The sequence below is a fragment of the Leucopleurus acutus genome, assembly GCF_964270905.1.
Source record: "Leucopleurus acutus genome assembly, chromosome: 16".
Classification (NCBI taxonomy): Eukaryota; Metazoa; Chordata; class Mammalia; order Artiodactyla; family Delphinidae; genus Leucopleurus; species Leucopleurus acutus.
Window position 1 is genome coordinate 51,670,376 of NC_139158.1, and position 20,898 is coordinate 51,691,273.

Here is a 20,898-nt window from a genome sequence, read left to right on the forward strand (position 1 = left end):
TTATGGTTTGATCCCCTGAGTAGGTCTGTGCCTGACTAGGGGTAGAGGAACTAATTGAGGGGAGCGGGGCTCTGCAGGGTGTTAGCAAAGCCAGTAGGAGGGACTGACTAAACATGAACTTGATATTTTTTTTCCCCAGCAAAGCGAAGAATAAATCCCTTCTCCAAGAACCTTTGCATAAATTCTTTTACTCAACATAATTCAAGTTCAGCAGAGCGATTGTGACATTCAACCCAATTGACTTAAATAAGATTTTATCCCCTGTAATAAACTACCAGACCTTATCTTTTTTGTCTACAAGAATAACACATAACATTTTTGTAATTTAATTTCTATAGTACCCGGTCATGAGCTTATTTGTTTACTTGGTTACAAAGCATAATTTGTGGAGTTTGCCAAATATTTACAACCTGCAGAAAGTATAATGAGCAGTCTGGAAATTGTCTGAACTTAAATCCAAATCTTTGCATTTTGAACTTCACAGTAACAGCTTATTTCTGTAATCAAAGTAAAATTCAACTTGGTATAAAATAACAGACTTATTTGTGGAGATTTTCAATGATAGTTGCCTTTCAATCTGATGTACAGCGACTGTGCTTGCAGTTTGCTGTGTAGCGCCAGCTGTAGCTTAATGAAAGACATCTGAACTGCCTTCAACACACCAGGGACAAAATCCTCCCCAACTAGTTGTATCCCAAGAGAGGAAAAAGTACATCAGAGAAACTGAGTTGCTTTTCTAACTAAAGAAGTTTGTTACAATATTTGGTATTATCTGTAGGGTTTAGGGTAAAACGGTGGGCAGAGAGATGAGTAGGATTCAGAGAAAAAGTTGTATTACACACAGTTTAGAAAAAATTGGGAAATATCTCCTTCATGCCGCTGTTTTTTCATAGATGTTTTAAGTTATGTGACCAAACAGATGCACCTATTACCCAAAGGCACACTGGGCTTGAGGGAAAAGTGCCAGCAATTTGTTAGCAATTTCTTTTAACAGAAGGTTTTTAAGGAGAGGAAATGTAAGCTGAATTTTCTAACTGGAATGACAGGAAAGATTTAGGGAAGCAGAAAATAATGATCTAAATTGGAAAGACGCCAAGACACCAGGGTTACAACCTCCAGGCTTGTCATGGATTCTTAGCAACAGTCCCATTACATCCTGAAAAGTGACTCTAAAAATAACGCCATGGAATCCCAGACCTTTTGGACTATCACTGAATCACATTTTCTTGGGCTTCTCGTCCAAAGATAATTCTCTTAGCTTTTCTTTGAGCTAAACTGTAAAAAACTTGAGGGTTATACCTATTCATCGCCTAGGTTAGAATTTATGGACTCAGTCAACATAAAGACCTCAATAAAAGAAGTATGTATTGAGCATCTACTAAATGTTGGGCAGCGAATGTTCTAGATGTCGGGGATGCAGCAGTGAGCAGAATGTTGCCTTCATGGGCAGGGAGGTAAATGAATGTATGGCAGTAAATGAATGTATGGCATGAAAATAGTGGAAGTGCAATGAAGATAAATACAGCAAGATAAGGAGTTAGGATGTGCTGAGGGGAGATGATGCAGGAAGCTAAGGTGATGTTCCAGGAGAGATTTGAGAAATGTGAGGGAGAATGCGCTGCATGTAACTGGGGAAAGAGTATGTTCCAGGCAAAAGGAACAGCACATGCAAAGTCCCTGAGGCTGGAAGGAAATATAAAGGAGGGAAGAGGGAGATGAAGGCAACATGAGGAAGGGAAGTGAGAAGGGATTCTTGTTGGGCCCTGTGAGCCTTGCAGGGTTCTGAGCAGCAAAGTGATGTGACCTGAATTACATTTCAGAAACATCCCTTCAGCTACAGACTGCAAGCGGCAAGGCCAAGGTACAGATGCCAGTTAGTGGGGGAAATGGTATTGGCCTGGAGAATGCTGTAGTGATGCTGGTGGTAGAAGCAGCTAGATCCTAGATACTAGAGTGTTTGTTAATGGACCGATCAGGACACCGGAGGAGGGTGTTTGCGGACTCAGCAACTGGAAGGATGTGGGTGAAAGGTTTAGATACTGTTAGACATTTATTTTGCAGGGGAGAAAGTTCTATAGAATTGAGCTCAAATCTTGTAAAGAGGCAGAGTGGCAAGACAAGCTTATTTACTCTTTAAGCAGAGGGGGTGATTGAAGAAAAGACAAGCTAAGCTACAAAGATGTCTTTTATACTGGTGACATCTTATATTGAAAAAAGAAAAAGCACAATCATTTTACTGTCCTGTGTGCTGTGAAAACATTTTGTATTTATTTGAAAGCTTAACTCTAAGAAAGTCCGATTTCATGTCAAAGTTTACTGATTCTTAAAACGCCTCCTTGAAATAAGAAGAAAAAATACCAGAGAACCCTTTTAGGAAGTGGATGAACAAACAAAGTAAGATGGCTTTCTCAGAGTCAGGAAAGATTCCATGTGTAAAAGTTGGTCCTCCATGGAGAGGACATGAATTGAAGGTTGGCCCATCTGCTTGGATTAAATGTTTAATTAAGTGAATTTTTCAGAATCATTGGACTGTAAGTATCATAAAAGCCTGGGAATTAAGAACAGACTCAAGAATCTCAAATAAATACTCCTAAGCAAGTTCTGTACTAGAAACCCTCTTAAAATTTCTATTTCACTGGTCAGACCAAGACTTATCAGATGGCATAAAACAAGCAAAACATTCTGACCACCCAGGGAATGCCAAACCCTTACAGTTAATAAGCTGTTTTCCAACATGTTGTACCTTTTTGCTCTCGCCTTGCACGCTTACCATGAGTTACTTACATTTGTTTCCATACCTGTCTATGTATGTAATAAAAATTACATGAACCAGTGAAATATGCTTGTGGAAAGAAAGAGGGTTGTTGTTTCTTTCGGTGAATATTTGGGAAGATTTCTTTAAAGGCAAGTTGCTAAAATTTTTTTCTCAAGCTCGATGTAAATAAGACAACTAAAGGATTAGGGAATGAAGTCATGCAGTTGTAGGATTCTGTATTTTGATTTGCTCCATGAGTGCCTTTAAAGTCTCACTTGTACTTTAAAGAAACCAAACTGGATTATTTCAGGCAATGCATTATGGGCATTGAAGTATAGGCAAAAAATACATCAACCTCTGTGGTACATATCTACAACGGAATACTACTCAGCCACAAAAAAGAACGGAATAATGCCATTTGCAGCAACATGGATGGAACTAGAGATTATTATACTAAGTGAAGTAAGTCAGAAAGAAAAAGATAAATACCATATGATATCACTTATATGTGGACTCTAAAATATGACACAAATGAACCTATCTAAGAAACAGAAACAGAATCACAGACATAGAGAACAGAATGGTGGTTGCCAAGGGGGAAGGGGTTGGGGGAGGGGTGGTGTGGGAGTTTGGGGTTAGTAGATGGACACTTTTATGTATAGAATGGATAAACAACAAGGTCCTACTGTATCGCACAGAGAACTATATTCAATAACCTATGATAAACCATAATGGAAAAGAATATTAAAAAAGAATGTATATATATGTATAACTGAATCACTTTGCTGTACAGCAGTAATTAACACAACATTGTAAATCAACTATATGTACTTCAATTAAAAAGAAAAACTACATCAACCCCCACCTACAGACCCATACTGAATGCAAAGACCTCGGCCCTAACATTAAAAGACGGGTCAACAATTGAACCACATTTATATGCTTCAAGTTAAAATAAAGCGTTTAAGGTCTGTAAGCGTTATTTTTAAAAATGATGACTTGCTTGAAATAGAGACACAGATGTAGAGAACAAACGTATGGATACCAAGGGGGAAGTGGGGGTGGGATGAACTGGGAGATTGGGATTGACATACATACACTATTGGTACTAAGTATAAAATACATAACTAATGAGAGCCTACTGTATAGCACAGGGAACTCTGCTCAAGGCTCTGTGGTGACCTAAATGGGAATGAAATCCAAAAAAGAGGGGATATATGTATAGCTGATTCACTTTGCTGTACAGTAGAGACTAACAACATTGTAAAGCAACTATACTCCAATAAAAATATTTTTTAAAAAATGACTTGTGTTAACTGACTTCTGTGATAAAGTGACCAGAATACAGCTAGCTAAGAGGACAGATAGCATATTCCATGGTCCCATAATTCTATTCTAGGCTCCTAAACTGTACTCAGGTGAAAGTGATACCACAGGCTGAGTCCCAAACACCATTTCAGGCACACTGGGAAATCTTTACATTTCTCACTTGATCTGATCTAATGTGTGAATTCTGCCATCTTTTGATTTGTGGTAATTACATCTGTATTTTGTATAAATCCTCTCACTTTGATGGCTTGTGTGTTCTGTTAGGGATAGTAACATATATAGAGGCGTAGGAATAAGGCAGTGGTGATGGGGAAAATGTCAATGCTGGAGGTGGTAAGTATTACGATCTGGATGCAGACAGTTAAGTTTTGAAATCAGGAAGTAGGCAAGATTATCCACACACGTGTATACATAAGTGAAAAATCTGTTCAACATCTTCCAAGTATCAATTAACCAAAAGGACATGCTCTAATAAGCATGGGCTGTCTAGTTTGGACAGTGAGATTAATATTTACATATTACATTATTAATGAATTATAAAATTGTAACTAATAGTTCCCAGAAGCTGAAACATTTAGTTTATTTAATAAGAGCAGGGTCAAACAGTATTGAGTTTGAATTAAAAATCCAGTACAGAATTATTTTATAGTCCTACTTGTTTGGCCAGCTAATCTTAAATTCAGTGGAAATGCTACTGCAAAAACACCCCAAATCTTATCTTTAAGTATAATTTCCGCCTGGAACATACACATATATACCACGTACTCATGAGTATAGGTTTCACATCATGACTTTTAAACAAAAGGAACCAAGACTGACAACAATCAAACCATGGAAAGTAAGAAGATTATGGGCTTACTGATCTGAGCCACCTTCCCAGGACTGTACTTGCTCAGGGATGGGGTGGCTGGACAGCATCACTCGGGAAATCAGAAGGCCTGAGCTTTAGGCTGGACTCTGGCCTAGCCTGTTGTGTAACTGCTTGGCTTCATTTGCCACATCTGACAAATAAGGTGGTGGGAAGCTCTGCTTAAGTTCCATCTCCAGCTCTAAAATTCTAGGACCCTGTGATCAGAATAGCAGGCACACTTTGAGGGCTTTGGATGAGAAAGGCCGTGCACTAAGCACTTTCCATGTAACAACTCGTAATCTATACAACAATCCTAAGAGCAGGCATTTTGGTATTGTTCTTATTTTATGGATGCAGAAGGTGACACTCAGAGGGGCCAGTTGCATGTCTCAGTCACACAGCTGGGAAGGGAAAGAGCAAGGATTTAAGCCCAGGCAACCTGGTCCCAAGCCCATGTTCTTAAGCTCACAGGAGTCATACTGTTTCTTGTAATATGACGCATTGACAAAAACCAGGGCATACCGGTCTACAGAACTGTGTTTTTGCAAAACTTCAGGCAGCTAAATATCTCTGTCTGATTAACAAGTCTTTTTCTTCCTGGGTGGTCAGCATGGACTTCTGGGATTGAATGTTGTTATTGCAAATAACAACCAGAAAGACCTCTGTAGCAAATAACGTAAGCGTGAACTCTAAGAAACGATGCTTGTTTAGATCAGCAGCGTTCAAGAAACCATTCAAACAAGGTGTTGATCTGAGCACAATAATGAAAGAACTTGAAGGCAAAATCTGTTTCCCCAAAGCGAGGTGATCTGGGAAAACAGCATGAAACCAACCAAACCACCACAAGGACAGAAGCAACGGCTCTCATTTCCCATGGAACATCCATTCCTGGATCCAAAGCCACAGCTGGGAGCTTCTCAAACTTTACTGCACATATGAGTCACTGGGGGGCCTCGTTAGAAATGAAGATTCTGAATCAGTAGGTCTGGGTGGACCCAAGACTCTGATGTGTAAGGAGCTCGCAGGTGAGGCCTATGCAGCTGGAATGTGGACCACACTTTGTGAGTGAGGGTGAAAGAAAGATGGTCTTGGAATCTCCAGAACTCAATTCTGTACCCATTAGCTCTGGGCCCAGGGTTAAATCTTCTCATCTCCATTTCATCAAATAATCTTACCTATATATTCCCTTCAGGCTCTAAATTTCAATATTTCTAATGATGGCCTTTCTCATTCGACCCTGCAGTGAGCTTCTACCTGCAGGATCAATGGGAAAATAAAATGTTCCCTTTCCCACTCCCCTAAAGCCACGTTTCTGCAATGGTAGAGCAAAGGCCCAGGCCTCTTCACACATATTATGCAAAGATAATGGGCGCTCCATCCACAGGTAAAACCACCCTGAAGACAAATGACTTGCAGGAAAGTGATTTAAATTTGAAGCTTTCTACTTTGGCCAAAATCTCTTTGAGACTCACTTGCCAGGGCAATAGTAGGCTGGTTACAGTATTATGATGGATTATAACCCAATACTTTAATAGCTTATGGCAGGGGGGTAGATATCTTAATCACGTAGACCTGCACTGTCCAACAGGGTAGCCATTAGCCATATGCAGCCACTGAAATGTGGCCCATCTGAATTAAAAATACACATCAGATTTTAAAGGCTTTGTATAAACAGAAGCATGTAAAATATGTCAACTGATTTTATATTGATTTCATGTTAAAATGACCTATTGGGTTAAAATGTGATATATTGGAATTCGAAAAGATACATGCACCCCTATGCTCATAGCAGCGCTGTTTACAATAGCCAAGACATGGAAACAATCTAAATGTCCATCGACAGATGAATTGATAAAGAAGATGTGGTAGATATATACAATGGAATACTACTCAGCCATAAAAAGAATGAAATCATGCCATTTGCAGCAACACGGATGAACCTAGAGATTATCATACAAAGTGAAGTAAACCAGACAGAGAAAGACAAATATCATATGATATCGCTTATATGTGGAATCTAAAATACTGAAATTAATTCAACCTGTGGCTACTAGAAAGACTTAAACTACATCTGTGGCTTGCATTATTTTTCTACTGGGCAGTGCTGCTACTCAAAGTGTGCTTCTCAGACCAGCAACATCAGCATCAACTGGGAGCTTGTTAGAAAGGGAGGATTTGTCCTCACCTCAGACCTACTGAATCCGAATCTGCATTTTTACAAAATCCCAGGTGATTCCTGTGTACATTCCAGTGTGAGAGGCTCCTACAACATAACACAGTAGGTGTTCGGGCTCTTGGCATACGTGAGGGACGTGCTAAAAGGGTATTGTGCTTGCTGAATTTTCTAGACCAACGTTCCAGCAAGGCAATGGAATCATTTTTTAAAATTTAAATTAAATTATTTTACAATTTAAGATATCTATTACAATTATACATGAAAAATTATGTGCACCACATATCAGGGGGGAGGGAAGGAGGCTGTTTCACAGAGGGTACCTTAGTTACTTCTGAATTTTCAGCCACCATGTATGTGAAACTGATGTTCACCAGATCTGTACCACTGCAGACACAAACTACCCGCCCTTCCAGGTCATTTTCTGATTTTCCAATAGCTTCAAGAGCAGCCAAAATTTTGGGATCCTATTGAGGTAGACAAATAGGAAAAAATACATTAGATCACAGAGCATGGCAGAAAGATGGTAAAAAGAAACTATGTTTGATGTAAAAAACATATATTAGGGCAACTTTTTTTTTTTTTCTATCTAAAAATGCCCAGACATCTGGCATTATTCTAAAACTCCTGGAGGTAAAATCTTTAACACTACACATGACTGAGACTCATTTGGTCAGAAAAGTATTATAAAATTATTGGTTTAGAAGACTGGGAGGGAGGGTCTTTCTTTCGATTTCTGGTTGTAGTTATCGGAGGACCCGGACTACGGCAACAGGACAGAAAGGCTCTGACTGGGACCTGCTCGCGTCCACAAAGGTCAAAGGGATCTCTCACAGAGAACAGTCACTGAGGATTCAGGCAAATATGCAGGGCATTGCCACAACCAGCAACCACAAGTTACTCAAAAATGAGATTAAGTCTTTCAAATAGTCTGGACACAAAGAGTGAGTGTGTGCACCTCTAGGAGCCCTGGCATCCTCATCTGGAATGAAAACTGTGTAAGTTTACCCTAATTAGCAAAAAAAATAGTGGTTTTGTCCTCCACAAGAACTCAGGGGGAAATGCCAACATGGTTACCCAGAGATTGTAACTAACATAAAAGAGGGTCACTAAAGAATAAAAAACCAAGTGAGGAACATAATTTCGTTTTGAACGTTTAAAAACTTGCAGGGCTATTATGGAAAAGGGGATAAATACTGTGCTAGAATATTCTAGGAAAAAACATCTTTTAAATTCCTAGCACCACTTTGCAAACAGCTTCTTATTCAAACCAATCACTGTGAAGAAGGCTGATTTATGCGCTCTTTCCTTCTTTTTTCTCTCAGAGGCAAACTGAGCCTTCAAGGTGAGCTAATGATGAGATTTCTAAACTGTGTTTGTCCTTCATTCCCAGCTGATGATTGTGGGGCAGTAACAGGTTAAACAGCATTCTGTGTTTAGAAGACCAGCAAACACCAATCACAGGTACCTTTGGTGTGGCTCCCAGTCGAACACTGTTGATGAGAGAACATTCTAGAACTTGTCCTTCCTGCAAAGAGAGAATTTAGCATAGCAGTGAGCCTAAATTCTGCCAGACCAATGGCACAGACAAGGTGACAAATGTTTGTGATGATGAAGACAATGCTGACTAGAGTAAGGCAGAAGCGGAATTAAAAACAAATAATAATAATAATTTCCAACAGTCAGAAAGTCAAGGCCTCAAACATTCCATTTCAAATATATGTATGAATGCAACTTTGAATAATTATTTATAAAATGTTTATAAAATGTACTTTTATACATGTAATAACATTAATACTGTATGTATATTATTAAATATATGTGTGTACATGAAATAGTAAGTGGGACTATGCTAGCTTTTATATAACTCTGATTCTACTTTTTGTAAATTTTACCCAAAGGCTCATGAAATGTGTCATTGTGCCGTGTGTTAAGTCCTGGGGTATAACCAGATGAAAATGCCCTTAAATGCACCCCTGAGACTTCAGCTTGAACGTCTCTCTTCTGGGAAACCTTTCTAACTCCCAAGACTTAAATCAGACTTGCCTGTTTAAGCTCTTGTAACAACCTGAACTTCTCTTTCACAAGTCTCAATGACTTGTAACTTTTTTCTTTTTTTTTGGATGTGCGACTTTGATCCTAGGCTGGAATCTATGAGGATCACATCCTTGACCATCAATGTATCCCTAACTCCTAGCACACATTTTTAAAAGTCTTGAACGAATGAATAAGCATAGGGTCCATGCCCTCAAGAGGCACTCCATCACTTGTTGAAAAATGAAATGCCTTCACCCTGAGAGCAAGAAGGAACAGCTTGCTCTTTCTGAGCCATACCTTGCCTTCACTTCTCCAGGTCAGAAAGAAGCCAAATTCATCCACTTTGAAGAGGCAGTTGGGTTCAAACACAAAGGATTCCTGTGAAAAAGAAATGTGTTGATCTGCATGACTCACACCATTTTGAATCTAATAAAAATGCAAATATCTTTTAGTCTCTAAACAAAAGAAAAATGCATCCTGAATCTAATGACCACATTTCTTATTATATTATGTAATGTTTTCATTTTGAAAATTTCTTGCATTCATTTTTGCATTGAAAGACTGATCAATTTTATACAGCATCTTCTTTTAGGGTAGTTTTAAGAACAAAACACACTAATGTTCTGAAGGTCACAGAGGAGAAATTTGCTCTAAGATCTTGGAAAAGAGCTCCTGGAAAGCAGAAGGTCTCCCAAGTTCCAGCCAACTAGTATCCCTCCACACAAGAGGAATTGTTGCTGGTCTCTAACAAAATGTCAGAAATCAGGAGATAATTTTTTAAGTCACTGATTTTTTTTTTTTTTTTGTCTATACAATTCAGCATTCAGATAATTCCTGAGCTTTTTGCTTTTATATTCAACCTCACTTGGTGTCCCATAAACCAGAATTTAAGCAAGATTTTAAGCTACTCAAAGTGTAGTCCTGGGACCAGCAGTTTCAATCTCACCTGGGAGACTGATTGAATTGGCAGAATCTAGGGCTCCAGGCCAGACAGACTGAATCAGAATCTCTGGGGTGAGAACCAGAAATCTGTGTTCCAAAAAGCCCTCCAGGTGAGTCTAATGCTCACTAAAGTCTGAGAACCACTGCTGTGGACATCAGGAACTCTGTTGAAAACTACAGAATCAAAATTCAAATAAAGATGGAATGTTAGCCAAATGCAGGGGACCCAGAGCAGCTAAGTTGTATTTGCCAAAGGATTCCTGGTCTTTATTTTAGCAAGAAAGCAACACTTTTCTTAAGAACACCAGGAAAGTTCTATGTCAATGGAAGCAAAAGGGCATTCAGGGAATGAATCCAGATACCTTCTGCCCTCCGTTTGCATTACATCAAGACTTGGCACCCACGTGTCAACAAATCCACTTGCTCTTCTCGTGATCTAAAGAACTTGTCCTCCTAGATAATTACAACACTGCTATAGAGAACCTGCCTGGCAAACAGGAGCAGGGTGTGACTTCAAACAAAGAGCAATTACTAGATTCAAGATTTTAACTGTAGTCCAGACTCTCAGCTTCACCCACCAAAACATATCTTTCCAAATTCCAAGGAAGCAGCAACATTCATCAAGGTAAACCCAATGTCAAGAGACTTGGCCACCTTAACGTGTCAGAATTTAGAGTACCAGGGGCCCTGAACAAAGCCAACTTTTAAATTTGTTTGGGTAGTTTTCAAACAGGTGAAGAATTATTATAGGTATTTCAACTCTGTACCAGGCTTGTGCTTAGCACTGTAGTCACAGAGATGAGTAAGACGAAGGAAGGGGCATAATGTGACCTTTGCTTTTGGAATCAAAACCCAGTTCTGCCACTTATTATTTACCTTCTCTCACAAAGACACTTTTTAAGTCTTAGAATCCTTATCTAACAAAAGGAAGTATTTATACCTACCTTTTAGGGAATGAAATGAGATGATAAATTTAAAGTACCTTTACATTTTACCATGAATGTGAATCACATAGTTACAGTTCAGCAACTGGTAGCTACCATCCCTCACGTGTAGTTCAGTTTTATATTTTTGGTAGCAAATTATGAACAACATGAAATTGCCAAAATGTGATATCTTTGACCCACAAAAATACACTTTTAGATGGTTCAACTTTTTAGAAAAGGCTTGACCCAGAAGTTGACATTTCAGATGGGTCTTAGAGGATGAGCAGAAGTTATCCAGGTGAAGCAGCATGGCAGGCATATAGGCTTGACCTGCCAGTGGGGACTTCTGAGGAGCTGGTGTGGTTAGAACATCTTAAGGGGATGGTAGGGGATGAGACAAGACACATAAATAAGGCTAGATAAGAAAGGTGTTGTATGTCATACAAAAAGGTATTGAACTTGAACGAAAATGTCTTATATCATTACTGATATAAGAGAATAATCAATTAATTAAACTATGAGAATGAACACATTTTAGAATACTTCCCAAGTAATATCTTAACGGTAATAAAGAATTTCAGTGTTCAGAAGTATGACCTAAAGTGGCATTTACAGAGCAGATCCACAATGAATCAGCTACTCTCATTATTATTTACTTATGTGCACCCTATCCAATCCAAATAAGGATTTGAGATGATCCAGGAAATATACATGATAAATAAGAATGATTTTCCAGCTTATTTTGATGTGGAACTTTCAGTTCCTTGGCCTTCTTAACTGCAAGGAGTTTTTTCTTTCTTCCTCTCTCAATTACTTAGTACCCTCAGACCTTACCATCGCCATCTGGAAATTTGGATTCCTAAACATCCCACTCTTGGACCCTTCCACCTGATGTTTTTTAGCCCCTAGCTCTACAGTCCTCACTCTTCTGTATTAATTTGACTCTTGCAACTTCCTCTTCATTAACCCTGCCAATCTCTCACTAACCACCAGACTTCTCCTGCTTTTACTTCCATCCTTGTCTAGCTTATTTCCATGGTCCAATATTACAATCACTCCCTCACAGACACTCTCAACTCCTATGTCTCATTTTCTGTTTTCTTGGCCAAAAAACTAAGTCCACCCTGTCCATTTTTTTATTGCTGAACTTGATGAAAGAAAACCACAAAACTGGACTGTCTGGCTTTGGTTTAAATTCAAGATTATCAGCTTCAAAAGGATAGTCAACATGACTTTCAACCTTGTAATTCTTTCTTAAAAGGTTCCCCACTCTTTGAGAGGCCTATCTCATTGCTTCTTCTCATACCCCTTTACTCCCAGCCAATTACTGGGCTTCACTGATTAAAGGAAACTCTTCAGAGGAGAACTTTCTCCATCTTTGCTCCTAATAAAGCACACTTTCTCCCATCAAAGGTCAATACCCCCATTTCTGCTCCAGATTCAATCTTCTTCCAGGTTCCATCCTCTTTCACCTACACAAGGATTTCAGTCTTCAGTTTATCACCACCCAATACTCAATTTTTTTCTCTATTAGATCATTCTGATAAGCAAACAAATATGTTCTAGCCATCAACACTTCCTCCTTCATTTACTCCCTCATGTCTCTCATCCCCTTTCAGGGCATAATATCTTGAAGAGTCTTTTTCTAGCCATTGTCTCTACTATCTCCCTTCCCTACCATCTCTGACCAATTCCATCTGCCCTCTGTTTCTATCACTTGCTAACATTTCTCTGCCAGGTCCACCATGACTTACGTTCATGCTGCCAAATGCAGTGTGTGCATTCCTTTTCTCCTTTGATTTGATCTCTGAGTGGTTGACTATTCCCTCCTTTTGGAAACTCTGGAATGTTGATATTCTGACTGTGTTCTGTTCCTTTAAGTTCTTTTCCTTCTACACCCAACTTCTACATGTTCCACAGGAATTGGCTCTGGGAATTCTCATTTCCACTACGTTCCTAGACCTCCTTTAACCCCAGGGCTTTAATACCATCTATTTCTTGATGACTCCCCAATTTATAACAGGAGCCCAGTCTTCTCTGAGTTCCCAATTCAGACATCTAACTCTCTACTTGGCATCTCCACACAGATGTCTCAAAACTAACACATCCATAGCTGAATTCTTTATTCCTCACCCTTATCTCTCTAAGTCTCTCCATCACAAGACATTCTGGGCTCAATAAATGTCACTAGTATCTATCCATTTACTGAAACTGAGAGTCATCCTTTTTTTTTCTTTTTTTTCTTTTTGGCCACACTGCTCGGCTGGCAGGATCTTAGTTCCCTGACCAGGGATTGAGCCTTGGTCCTCGGCAGTGAGAGCACAGAGTCCTAACCGCTGGACCACCAGGGAATTCCCCTAAGAGTCATCCTTGACTTTCTATTCTTGATTTCATTTTCATAGCATTTTTCATATATATCCATTTTGCTCCATCTCTACTACCACCACCTTGGTCCAAAGCATCACCATCTCTCCATGGACTGATCTTCCCACTTCTACTCTTTCTTTCCACAGAAGCCATGTTGATTCTCCAAAGTTTTAATAAGTTCATTAAAATCATTTAGTAGATCCCCATCATATTTAGGATAAAATCCCAATGCCTAGCATATTTAGGATAAAATCCCAACTCCTAGCATCTCCCATGGACTGATCATCCCACTTCTACTCTTTCTTTCCACAGCAGCCATATTGATTCTCCAAACTTTTAATCAGTTCACTAAAGTCACTGACTTTTAATAGTTCTCCATCATATTTAGGATAAAATCCCAACTCCTAGCATGGCCTAAAAGGTCCTGCATTAATCTGGGTCCTAGAGACCTGATCTCACACCACTTTCTGCCTTTGTGTTCCCTCTTGTTCATTACAACCATCAGGACTCTTTTCCTCGAACTTCTTAAATTCTTCTAGCCTCAGGGTCTTTGCACTTGCTGTTCCGCCTGCCCAGAAGACTCTTCCTACTGTCCTTAGCTCCTCTTCATCCTACAGGTCTTGTCTTAATTATCCCCTCTTCAGAGAGGTTTTCCCTTACCTCCCTAATACTTTATTTTCTATTTTTATTTTCTATTACAGTATCCTGATTATTTCCTTGCTTGCAACAAAACACAGTCTGCAATTATTTCACTATTTATTGATTTATTGCCTGGCTCCCACATCAGAATATAACCTCTGTGAGGGCAGAGTCCTTGAAACTTTCTTGCTCACGTTTGTGTTCCAAGCACCTAGCACATCAAAGGCACACCAAAACTAAATTCATGGTCTTAAAAAATAAGAAAAGAATTTTTTTTCAAATGAAATATATCACAGTAGGCCAATATATAAAACATAAACAAGAAGCTACTCAAGTTGAGGGGGCTGCACCAGGCCCAGAGCCCATCAGGGTCAGTCCCTGGAGGGCTGCCACGGACAGACATACAAATACCAGGGCACCACCCTGAGGCTGTCTGCCTAGAGGAAGCAGCATCTTTTTCTAAGTCATACAAGCTCATCTTAGAGGTTGGGTGTGGCCCCTGCAAAGAGATCCTTTGCAAAATGGGATAAGAACTCTAAGGAAGGAGAAGAAAAGGCAAATTTTCAAAATAAGGACAGAGTAAAAGAGCTTTTAGAAATACTTGTTAAAAGGTCCCACACAATGAGAATTAGGTGCCTATTTGGCACTGGGCTCCCTAGCAACAAAAGCAAAAGGGGAAAAAATACCATTTACCAGGTGTCCATTTAGTTCATAGATAAAAAACATCAGATGTTAGGAGAATCAGCTGCCAGAACAGAAATTCTCCAGTGAGACCTGTAAGGAGCTGTGATAGATGCTAATGACAAGGTTTCCAACAAGGCCCACGATAAACTTGTCGACTGTGACCGGAAAATTCTCAGACCAAGTGGATTCAAACTACCCATGAAAATCAGAGAACAGACCTGAGGGGTATGTGACAATCCGCTGAAAGGAACTGAAACCCAACCTATTTAGATTTCTCTGCAACTCCCACACATTCTCTATTCTTTTCCCCTAATAGCAGTTTTAAATTTCACACAGGTACCTACTGACCAGAACTTGGACTGTGGCCTCGTGACCACACTGAGGCTATAATATCCCCAGTTCCCTTGTCAGGAAAATCTTCCTCCAGACTTGAACGTGGCAGGGGAGATGTCAAAGGAAACTGGGCCCTTGCTCCTTCACAAATCTGTTTGTTTGCAATTAACAGATGGTAGTGGGATCCTCTGGTAAGGATGCAAACCATAATGTAACTTCTTCCAGGGGGCTCAGAATTTCAATTCTCATAGGACTTGGTTAAAACTCATTAGTCACGCTTTAGAGCTCAAGGAGTAGTTAACACATCCAGCCCAAACCAGCTCTTTCCTTTGGCCATTGGGAGAGACAGTGTGAAAGGAACAGGAACTCCTGTGAAAGCGGACAAGCTGGTAATCGGAGGGCATTCTGTTTGGAAGAAGCACTTTTGCTGGAATCACTACAGTTAGAAGCTGTTCCTGCCTCGAGGATCCCTGTTCTGAGGGGTTTTTGCCCCTAGGGGCTTCCAGAGATGCTGCCCCCATTTAATCAAGGATAGAGTATATTTAAAAGCTGTGGTCTCAGCATTATCTTTAGTGTATTTTTCCCCTAACACTTGTTATTTCAACATCATTCAATATCACAATTTATCTTTCAAAGATTCAAGTTACTTTCAAAATGATTTAGATTAAAAATATTTTTCCTTTATTTCAATTTTATAAGTGATTTGGTTAAACGACATTTCATACCATTTCTTTGCATATGGAGTGGTAGAAATCTCAGCAGGCCAAATACTCTAAATAGGAGGAAAGTATTTGGGTGGGATTTCTAGATAACAGGCAATAACAGGTGGTTGATTTTATTTTAACTGTGATTTGTGGTTATTTCTTACCTCTCCCTCTCCTGCTCTCTCACCCACAATTACTACTTAAGTTAACTGTGAATGACTATATTTTTCTACTGTGGGGTCTGCATCATCAAACAGGGAACAGTCAAGTCTCACTACTGGGAAGGGATAGTGATTTGGGGCTGGTTAATAAACATGTTAACTTCACATTATTTCAATTAAACATTAGCTGTTCTGGGCCTCTTTTGTGCTTGTGATGGGATGGGTAGATTAGAATATAGAAGGAGTGAAATGAGTGAGGACTTCCACATTCCATCATGAGACTCCTGATTTCTGAGAAAGTGAACCCCTAGGAGGTGCACTGGGGCCCAGACCTTGTAGCTTATCCTTCCTGGGTTTGACTGTCAGCCTCCGCACCAGGCATCTGCCAGAGAATCTTGCACTGGTGCCATTTCATCTCTCCAAGCTTCACTTTTCTCACCTGTAACTTGAGAAAACTGATACCAACTTCACATGGCTCTCAAAGTTGAGAAAGCCCAAGTGCCTGGGACGAGGTCAATGCCAAATAACTGGTAATAGTTAGGAGAAAACTACTGTGTAATTCAGGGCTACTATCCAACACTCTTCAACAGATTTTCTGTGATGATGCAAACGTGCCAGATGAACACAGCCCAACGTGGAGGCCATGAAGGTTATGTGGGGCTATGAAGCCCTTGAAATGTAGCTAGTGTGACAGGGGCCCTGAACTTTTCATTTTCGTTTAAACAGCCAGGTATGATTAGTGGTTACCTTATCAGACATGCAGTATTTAGAAATAAGGGGAAAAATGTTTGAAGGAGAGTCAATTCTTTAAAGCTACAGTGGATAAATAACAGACCTTGGATTCAAACTGGTTTCTCTGATTCCAAAGCCTGTGTCTGTTCTACCCTGTCAACCTTGCCGAGCAGGTCCCACTCTGCCTAAAATCAGTGGGTGTTTGGGTTGTCAGTGAATGAACACTGCCTTGGAGGCTCCACCTTTGGGTAAACATGGTTTGATCAACACTGGAGGAAGAGAAAGGGCTTTGTTAAGGCTGAAGAGGGACAAGTGAAGTCTGAGTTAGAGAAAGGCCACGAAGGGTCTAACCAAATATAAATAACATTATAAACCACTACCACCAAAACAATGCTAACTGAGCACCAGGCAATGGTCTGAGCTTTGTACACATTAACTTATTAACCGCCCAACTTCCCGTGAGGGAGGTACTATTATTATTCCCATTTTACAGAGGAGGAGGCCATTGAGGTATGGAAATTAAGCATCTTGCCCTGTGTCATGTAGCTGGTGGGGCAGAGCTGAGATGGATGGCTACACCGAAGCAGGCATTTGCATCACACCTGCTTTGAGACCTGTAAGTGAGAAAGAGACATTGTCAGGGAGTGGGCCCAGGGAACTGCTCAGCATCACATCTGAAGGAGGCTTTGCTGTTCTCCTTGTCACTGAAGGCCAGTAACCATCACTCATATCAGAAGGGCTTTGGAAATGTTTCAGTTCTAGTTACATCATTTTTAAGGATTCTCTTGTGAACTCCATGAACTGTACAGACTGTATTTATTACCGGTTGTTGTAGAAAGCTATCAGAATTTTTTCTTGGATCCTGGTATAAAGAAAAGTTATTTTTCCTAATCTGTTGCGTTCCTTGTAATCTGACAGACAGTTTGAATCCTATAACTGTTTTTCTTTCCTGCATTACTCTGGCTACCATGATCAAAAGTAGCAAATCTGCAGCTCACTTCTTTCAATTTTATGGGACATTTTTGCTGCCCATAGAGTGGCTGCCTGTTAATTTTACCCCTAATTTGATGTACTTTCCCATTTTTTTTTCTGTCTTCAACTTAAATCCCTCATGCATTTTACCTAGTGGCACCTACTTCTATACTATAGCTGACTTTGGGATGTGTAAGAAACATGTGTAAATAAGCACGAAGCCCATTTCATGAACACCTGAAACTACTGAGCATGTTACATTGGTTTTAGGGTCCAACAGACCTGATCCAAACGTGGCTAGACAGTTACAGGCTTATATGAGCTTCGTCTCTTCATCTCCAAAAGCAGGGATGGCAGCATGAACAATAACACATCTTACGGGCCACCTGTGGGCACTGCAGGGCTTGATGCATAACCTGCACCCATTACATTATTACTGATTATCAATATAAGAACACAGTGACCGTGACTATGACTCATGTTGCTAGTATTGTTGATGATGAATCCTCCAAGAAACAAATGTGGTAACTGCCGCCTCCCCTACCTTACAGATTCTCTCTGAGGTTAGCAAGTCTCCCAAGAGGACACAGATAATATGTGGCAGAATTATATCTGTCAGTACATCATGGTGGGGAGAGCATCTCTGTCACGTGGGTCTTCATGATGAGCAGTGGTACCGTGCGCGCTTATTCCCACTGATCCAGAATGCAGATCGGGAGGTCTACACCTGAGGAGAACCCAGAGCTTGTAAATTACTGTGGCGCTAGACTCGCTAAAGTGTGGTTTCTGCACAGAGAGGTCAGGCTTTCTTCTGTGCCCCAGCCAGCCTCAGTCCACATCAGGCACAGAGGGCAAGCCATCAGAAGGAAGTTTTAGTCCTTCCTTCTTCAAGGGCGTGTCGGGGAGTAGTGACCAGAGGAGATCGTCCCTGGGTTGGGAGCCCCTGCCTTGCACCTTCTTGATTTCGCTCTCAGATAGTGAGGGACAATCAAGAGATTGTTAAGCAAGTTTTACAGGTGCTGGACCTACTATCTATCTTGGGTTCTCAATTCCACAGAAGCAGAAATGAAAAGTTTTCCTTCTCAGTAGCCAACCGTGAGCATTTAGAGAGCTGATTTCAGCAATGATCGTGAAATACAGCGAACGCTTATTCTGATAACAAGTAGAAGGATTTAATCCATTCATTTCATTTTATTCTGACCTCAGAAATGAAGAACATCATCACCTTTCAAAGTGACCTGGCTCGGGAGAGTCGACGAAGGCTGCTGAAAACGAGCAAGAGGAAGGAACAGCACCTTTTCTGACTTACGTCATCTTTTAAAAAAAAAACTGGGGGCTTCCCTGGTGGCGCAGTGGTTGAGAGTCCACCTGCCGACGCAGGGGACACGGGTTCGTGACCCGGTCCAGGAAGATCCCACATGCCGCTGAGCGGCTGGGCCCGTGAGCCATGGCTGCTGAGCCTGCGCGTCCGGAGCCTGTGCTCCGCAACGGGAGAGGCCACAACAGTGAGAGGTCCGCGTACCGCAAAATAAAAAGAAACTGAAACTGGGCCTGATGGTGTTTGTTATTAACAAGGGCTCTGACATATCCTTGGCTCTGTGAGAAGCTGATCAGCTCGATTAGGATCTGAATTTGGGAAGAAGAAGGAATTGCTCAAATGATCCACCTGAAAGAGTCAAACTCTGTATTTCTGTCTGCTCACTTTACGGTCCTCAATATTTAGGAATCTCCATTTTCTCTTTTACTTCCAGATAGAGATGTTGAATCTTTGGGTCTTAACTTTTAAGGTCTGCCAGTTTGAGATGTCAAACTCTGTATTTGTCTCTCTTTGTCCTTCCCTCTCCCAGAAGCATCTCTGTTGTGGGCATTTTGAGGCCAAGTATGAACACTTAGACTCTGAGAGGGCTCTTGTCTTGTAGCAGGGCACTGAGACAGGCTCCCTGATTCTTGCCAGACAACACTTGAAGAAATTATTCCTAAGATATTCGGCAATTACCTCTCAGAGTGCAAAAAGAAGAAGAAAGTCAATAAAACATGCCTTTCGATGGAGTGGGTGGTCACTCAAGAAAGTAACTTCCTTGGGCAGGAAAACTGTCATGTTAGTCAAAACAGTTGCTGTAGCAACTAAAATGAGAAAAAATGAAAGAAGACCAGCTTACTCAGAGCCAGGGAGGAAAAGAAGTGTTTTTTGTAACAAACATTTACAACAAACATTAAAAACATATGTCACCACCACCGCCACACACACATCCCACCCCAAAGAGTCTCTCCTTGAGCCAACTTTAGTCAGGCTCCTCTGAATCTTATTCCCAAATAGGCCTTGACTTTTGGACTTCTGTGTCTTTCTTCGCATTGCCCAGTGTTAGCAAGAATCCTGCTAATAACTTGATTTAGCTAGAATCCTCCACCCTCAGTATCTGATCACCCTTAGTATCTGATCTGGTTCTTCAACCTCCACCATCTCCCAGGTGATGTCTGATCACCCTGGCTTGCCTTCAGCAAGAATCCTATTAGGGTGGTTTAGCCCAAATCTCTCCTTACCCCTGATGTTTCCTCTTAGTAATTCTCCATCCACTGACCCACCCCCCAACCTGCTCCTTGGCTATAAATCTTTTCTTCCTTATTGTATTCAAAGCTGAGTTCAAATTTTCTCCCCTTCTGCAAAACCCCCATTGTAGTAGTCTCCTGAACACAGTCTGTCTTATTTTTAACAAGTGTCATGAATAATGTTTTCTTTAACATCCTCCCCCTCCAAAAAATTCTAAGAACATCAGATGTGCTTTGCATAAGTGTTTGAAACAGGATCATAAGCTGGTAAATCCTTCTTTTCAGTAAACCACTTCTAATAAAAACACATTCAGTTCCAGAATAATAAATTACAACGAGCCAGGGATTATACATATAGCAACACAGAAGACATACATCTGAAGAGGCTGATCAAAGAAATAACATTTTGAACTATGGCCAAATGGAGATGACAGTCCGTGTTGAATAGAGTAACTGAAAGGAAAGGAATCTCAAATAACTTTCACGGAATTTCCCTTTGAATATCGGCATTGCCCACTTAAATAGTCCAGCTTGTAAAAATGCATTTTTTTTGTCGCTCCCTTTCCACTTTTATCTTCTGAAATAGCTTATGTTTAGGCTTCAAAGATACACAGTCCCCACTGCATCTAAGGACCAATCCTGGTTCTATCACTTTTTATTGTGTCTAAAAGAGGTGCAGAAATCACTGGCACATGCACATGGAGGACCACTGCTACCAACCTAGAGAATTCTGAGCACAGACTTGGC

The 20,898-nt window shown here is 40.5% G+C and overlaps 1 protein-coding gene across 4 annotated transcripts in view; it reads right to left on the reverse strand.

Moving 5' to 3' along the window:
- PLCB4 (phospholipase C beta 4) overlaps nucleotides 1-20,898 on the reverse strand; it is a gene marked incomplete at both ends in the record, with an annotated part of 154,070 nt that overhangs the window by 116,361 nt on the left and 16,811 nt on the right. For all 4 annotated transcript variants that reach the window (XM_082856887.1, XM_082856886.1, XM_082856889.1 and 1 more), the window contains 3 exons: nucleotides 7,431-7,574; nucleotides 8,576-8,635; nucleotides 9,442-9,522. In XM_082856887.1, coding sequence (XP_082713013.1) covers nucleotides 7,431-7,574; nucleotides 8,576-8,635; nucleotides 9,442-9,522 — 285 coding nt within the window. The remainder of the gene's footprint in view (nucleotides 1-7,430; nucleotides 7,575-8,575; nucleotides 8,636-9,441; nucleotides 9,523-20,898) is intronic.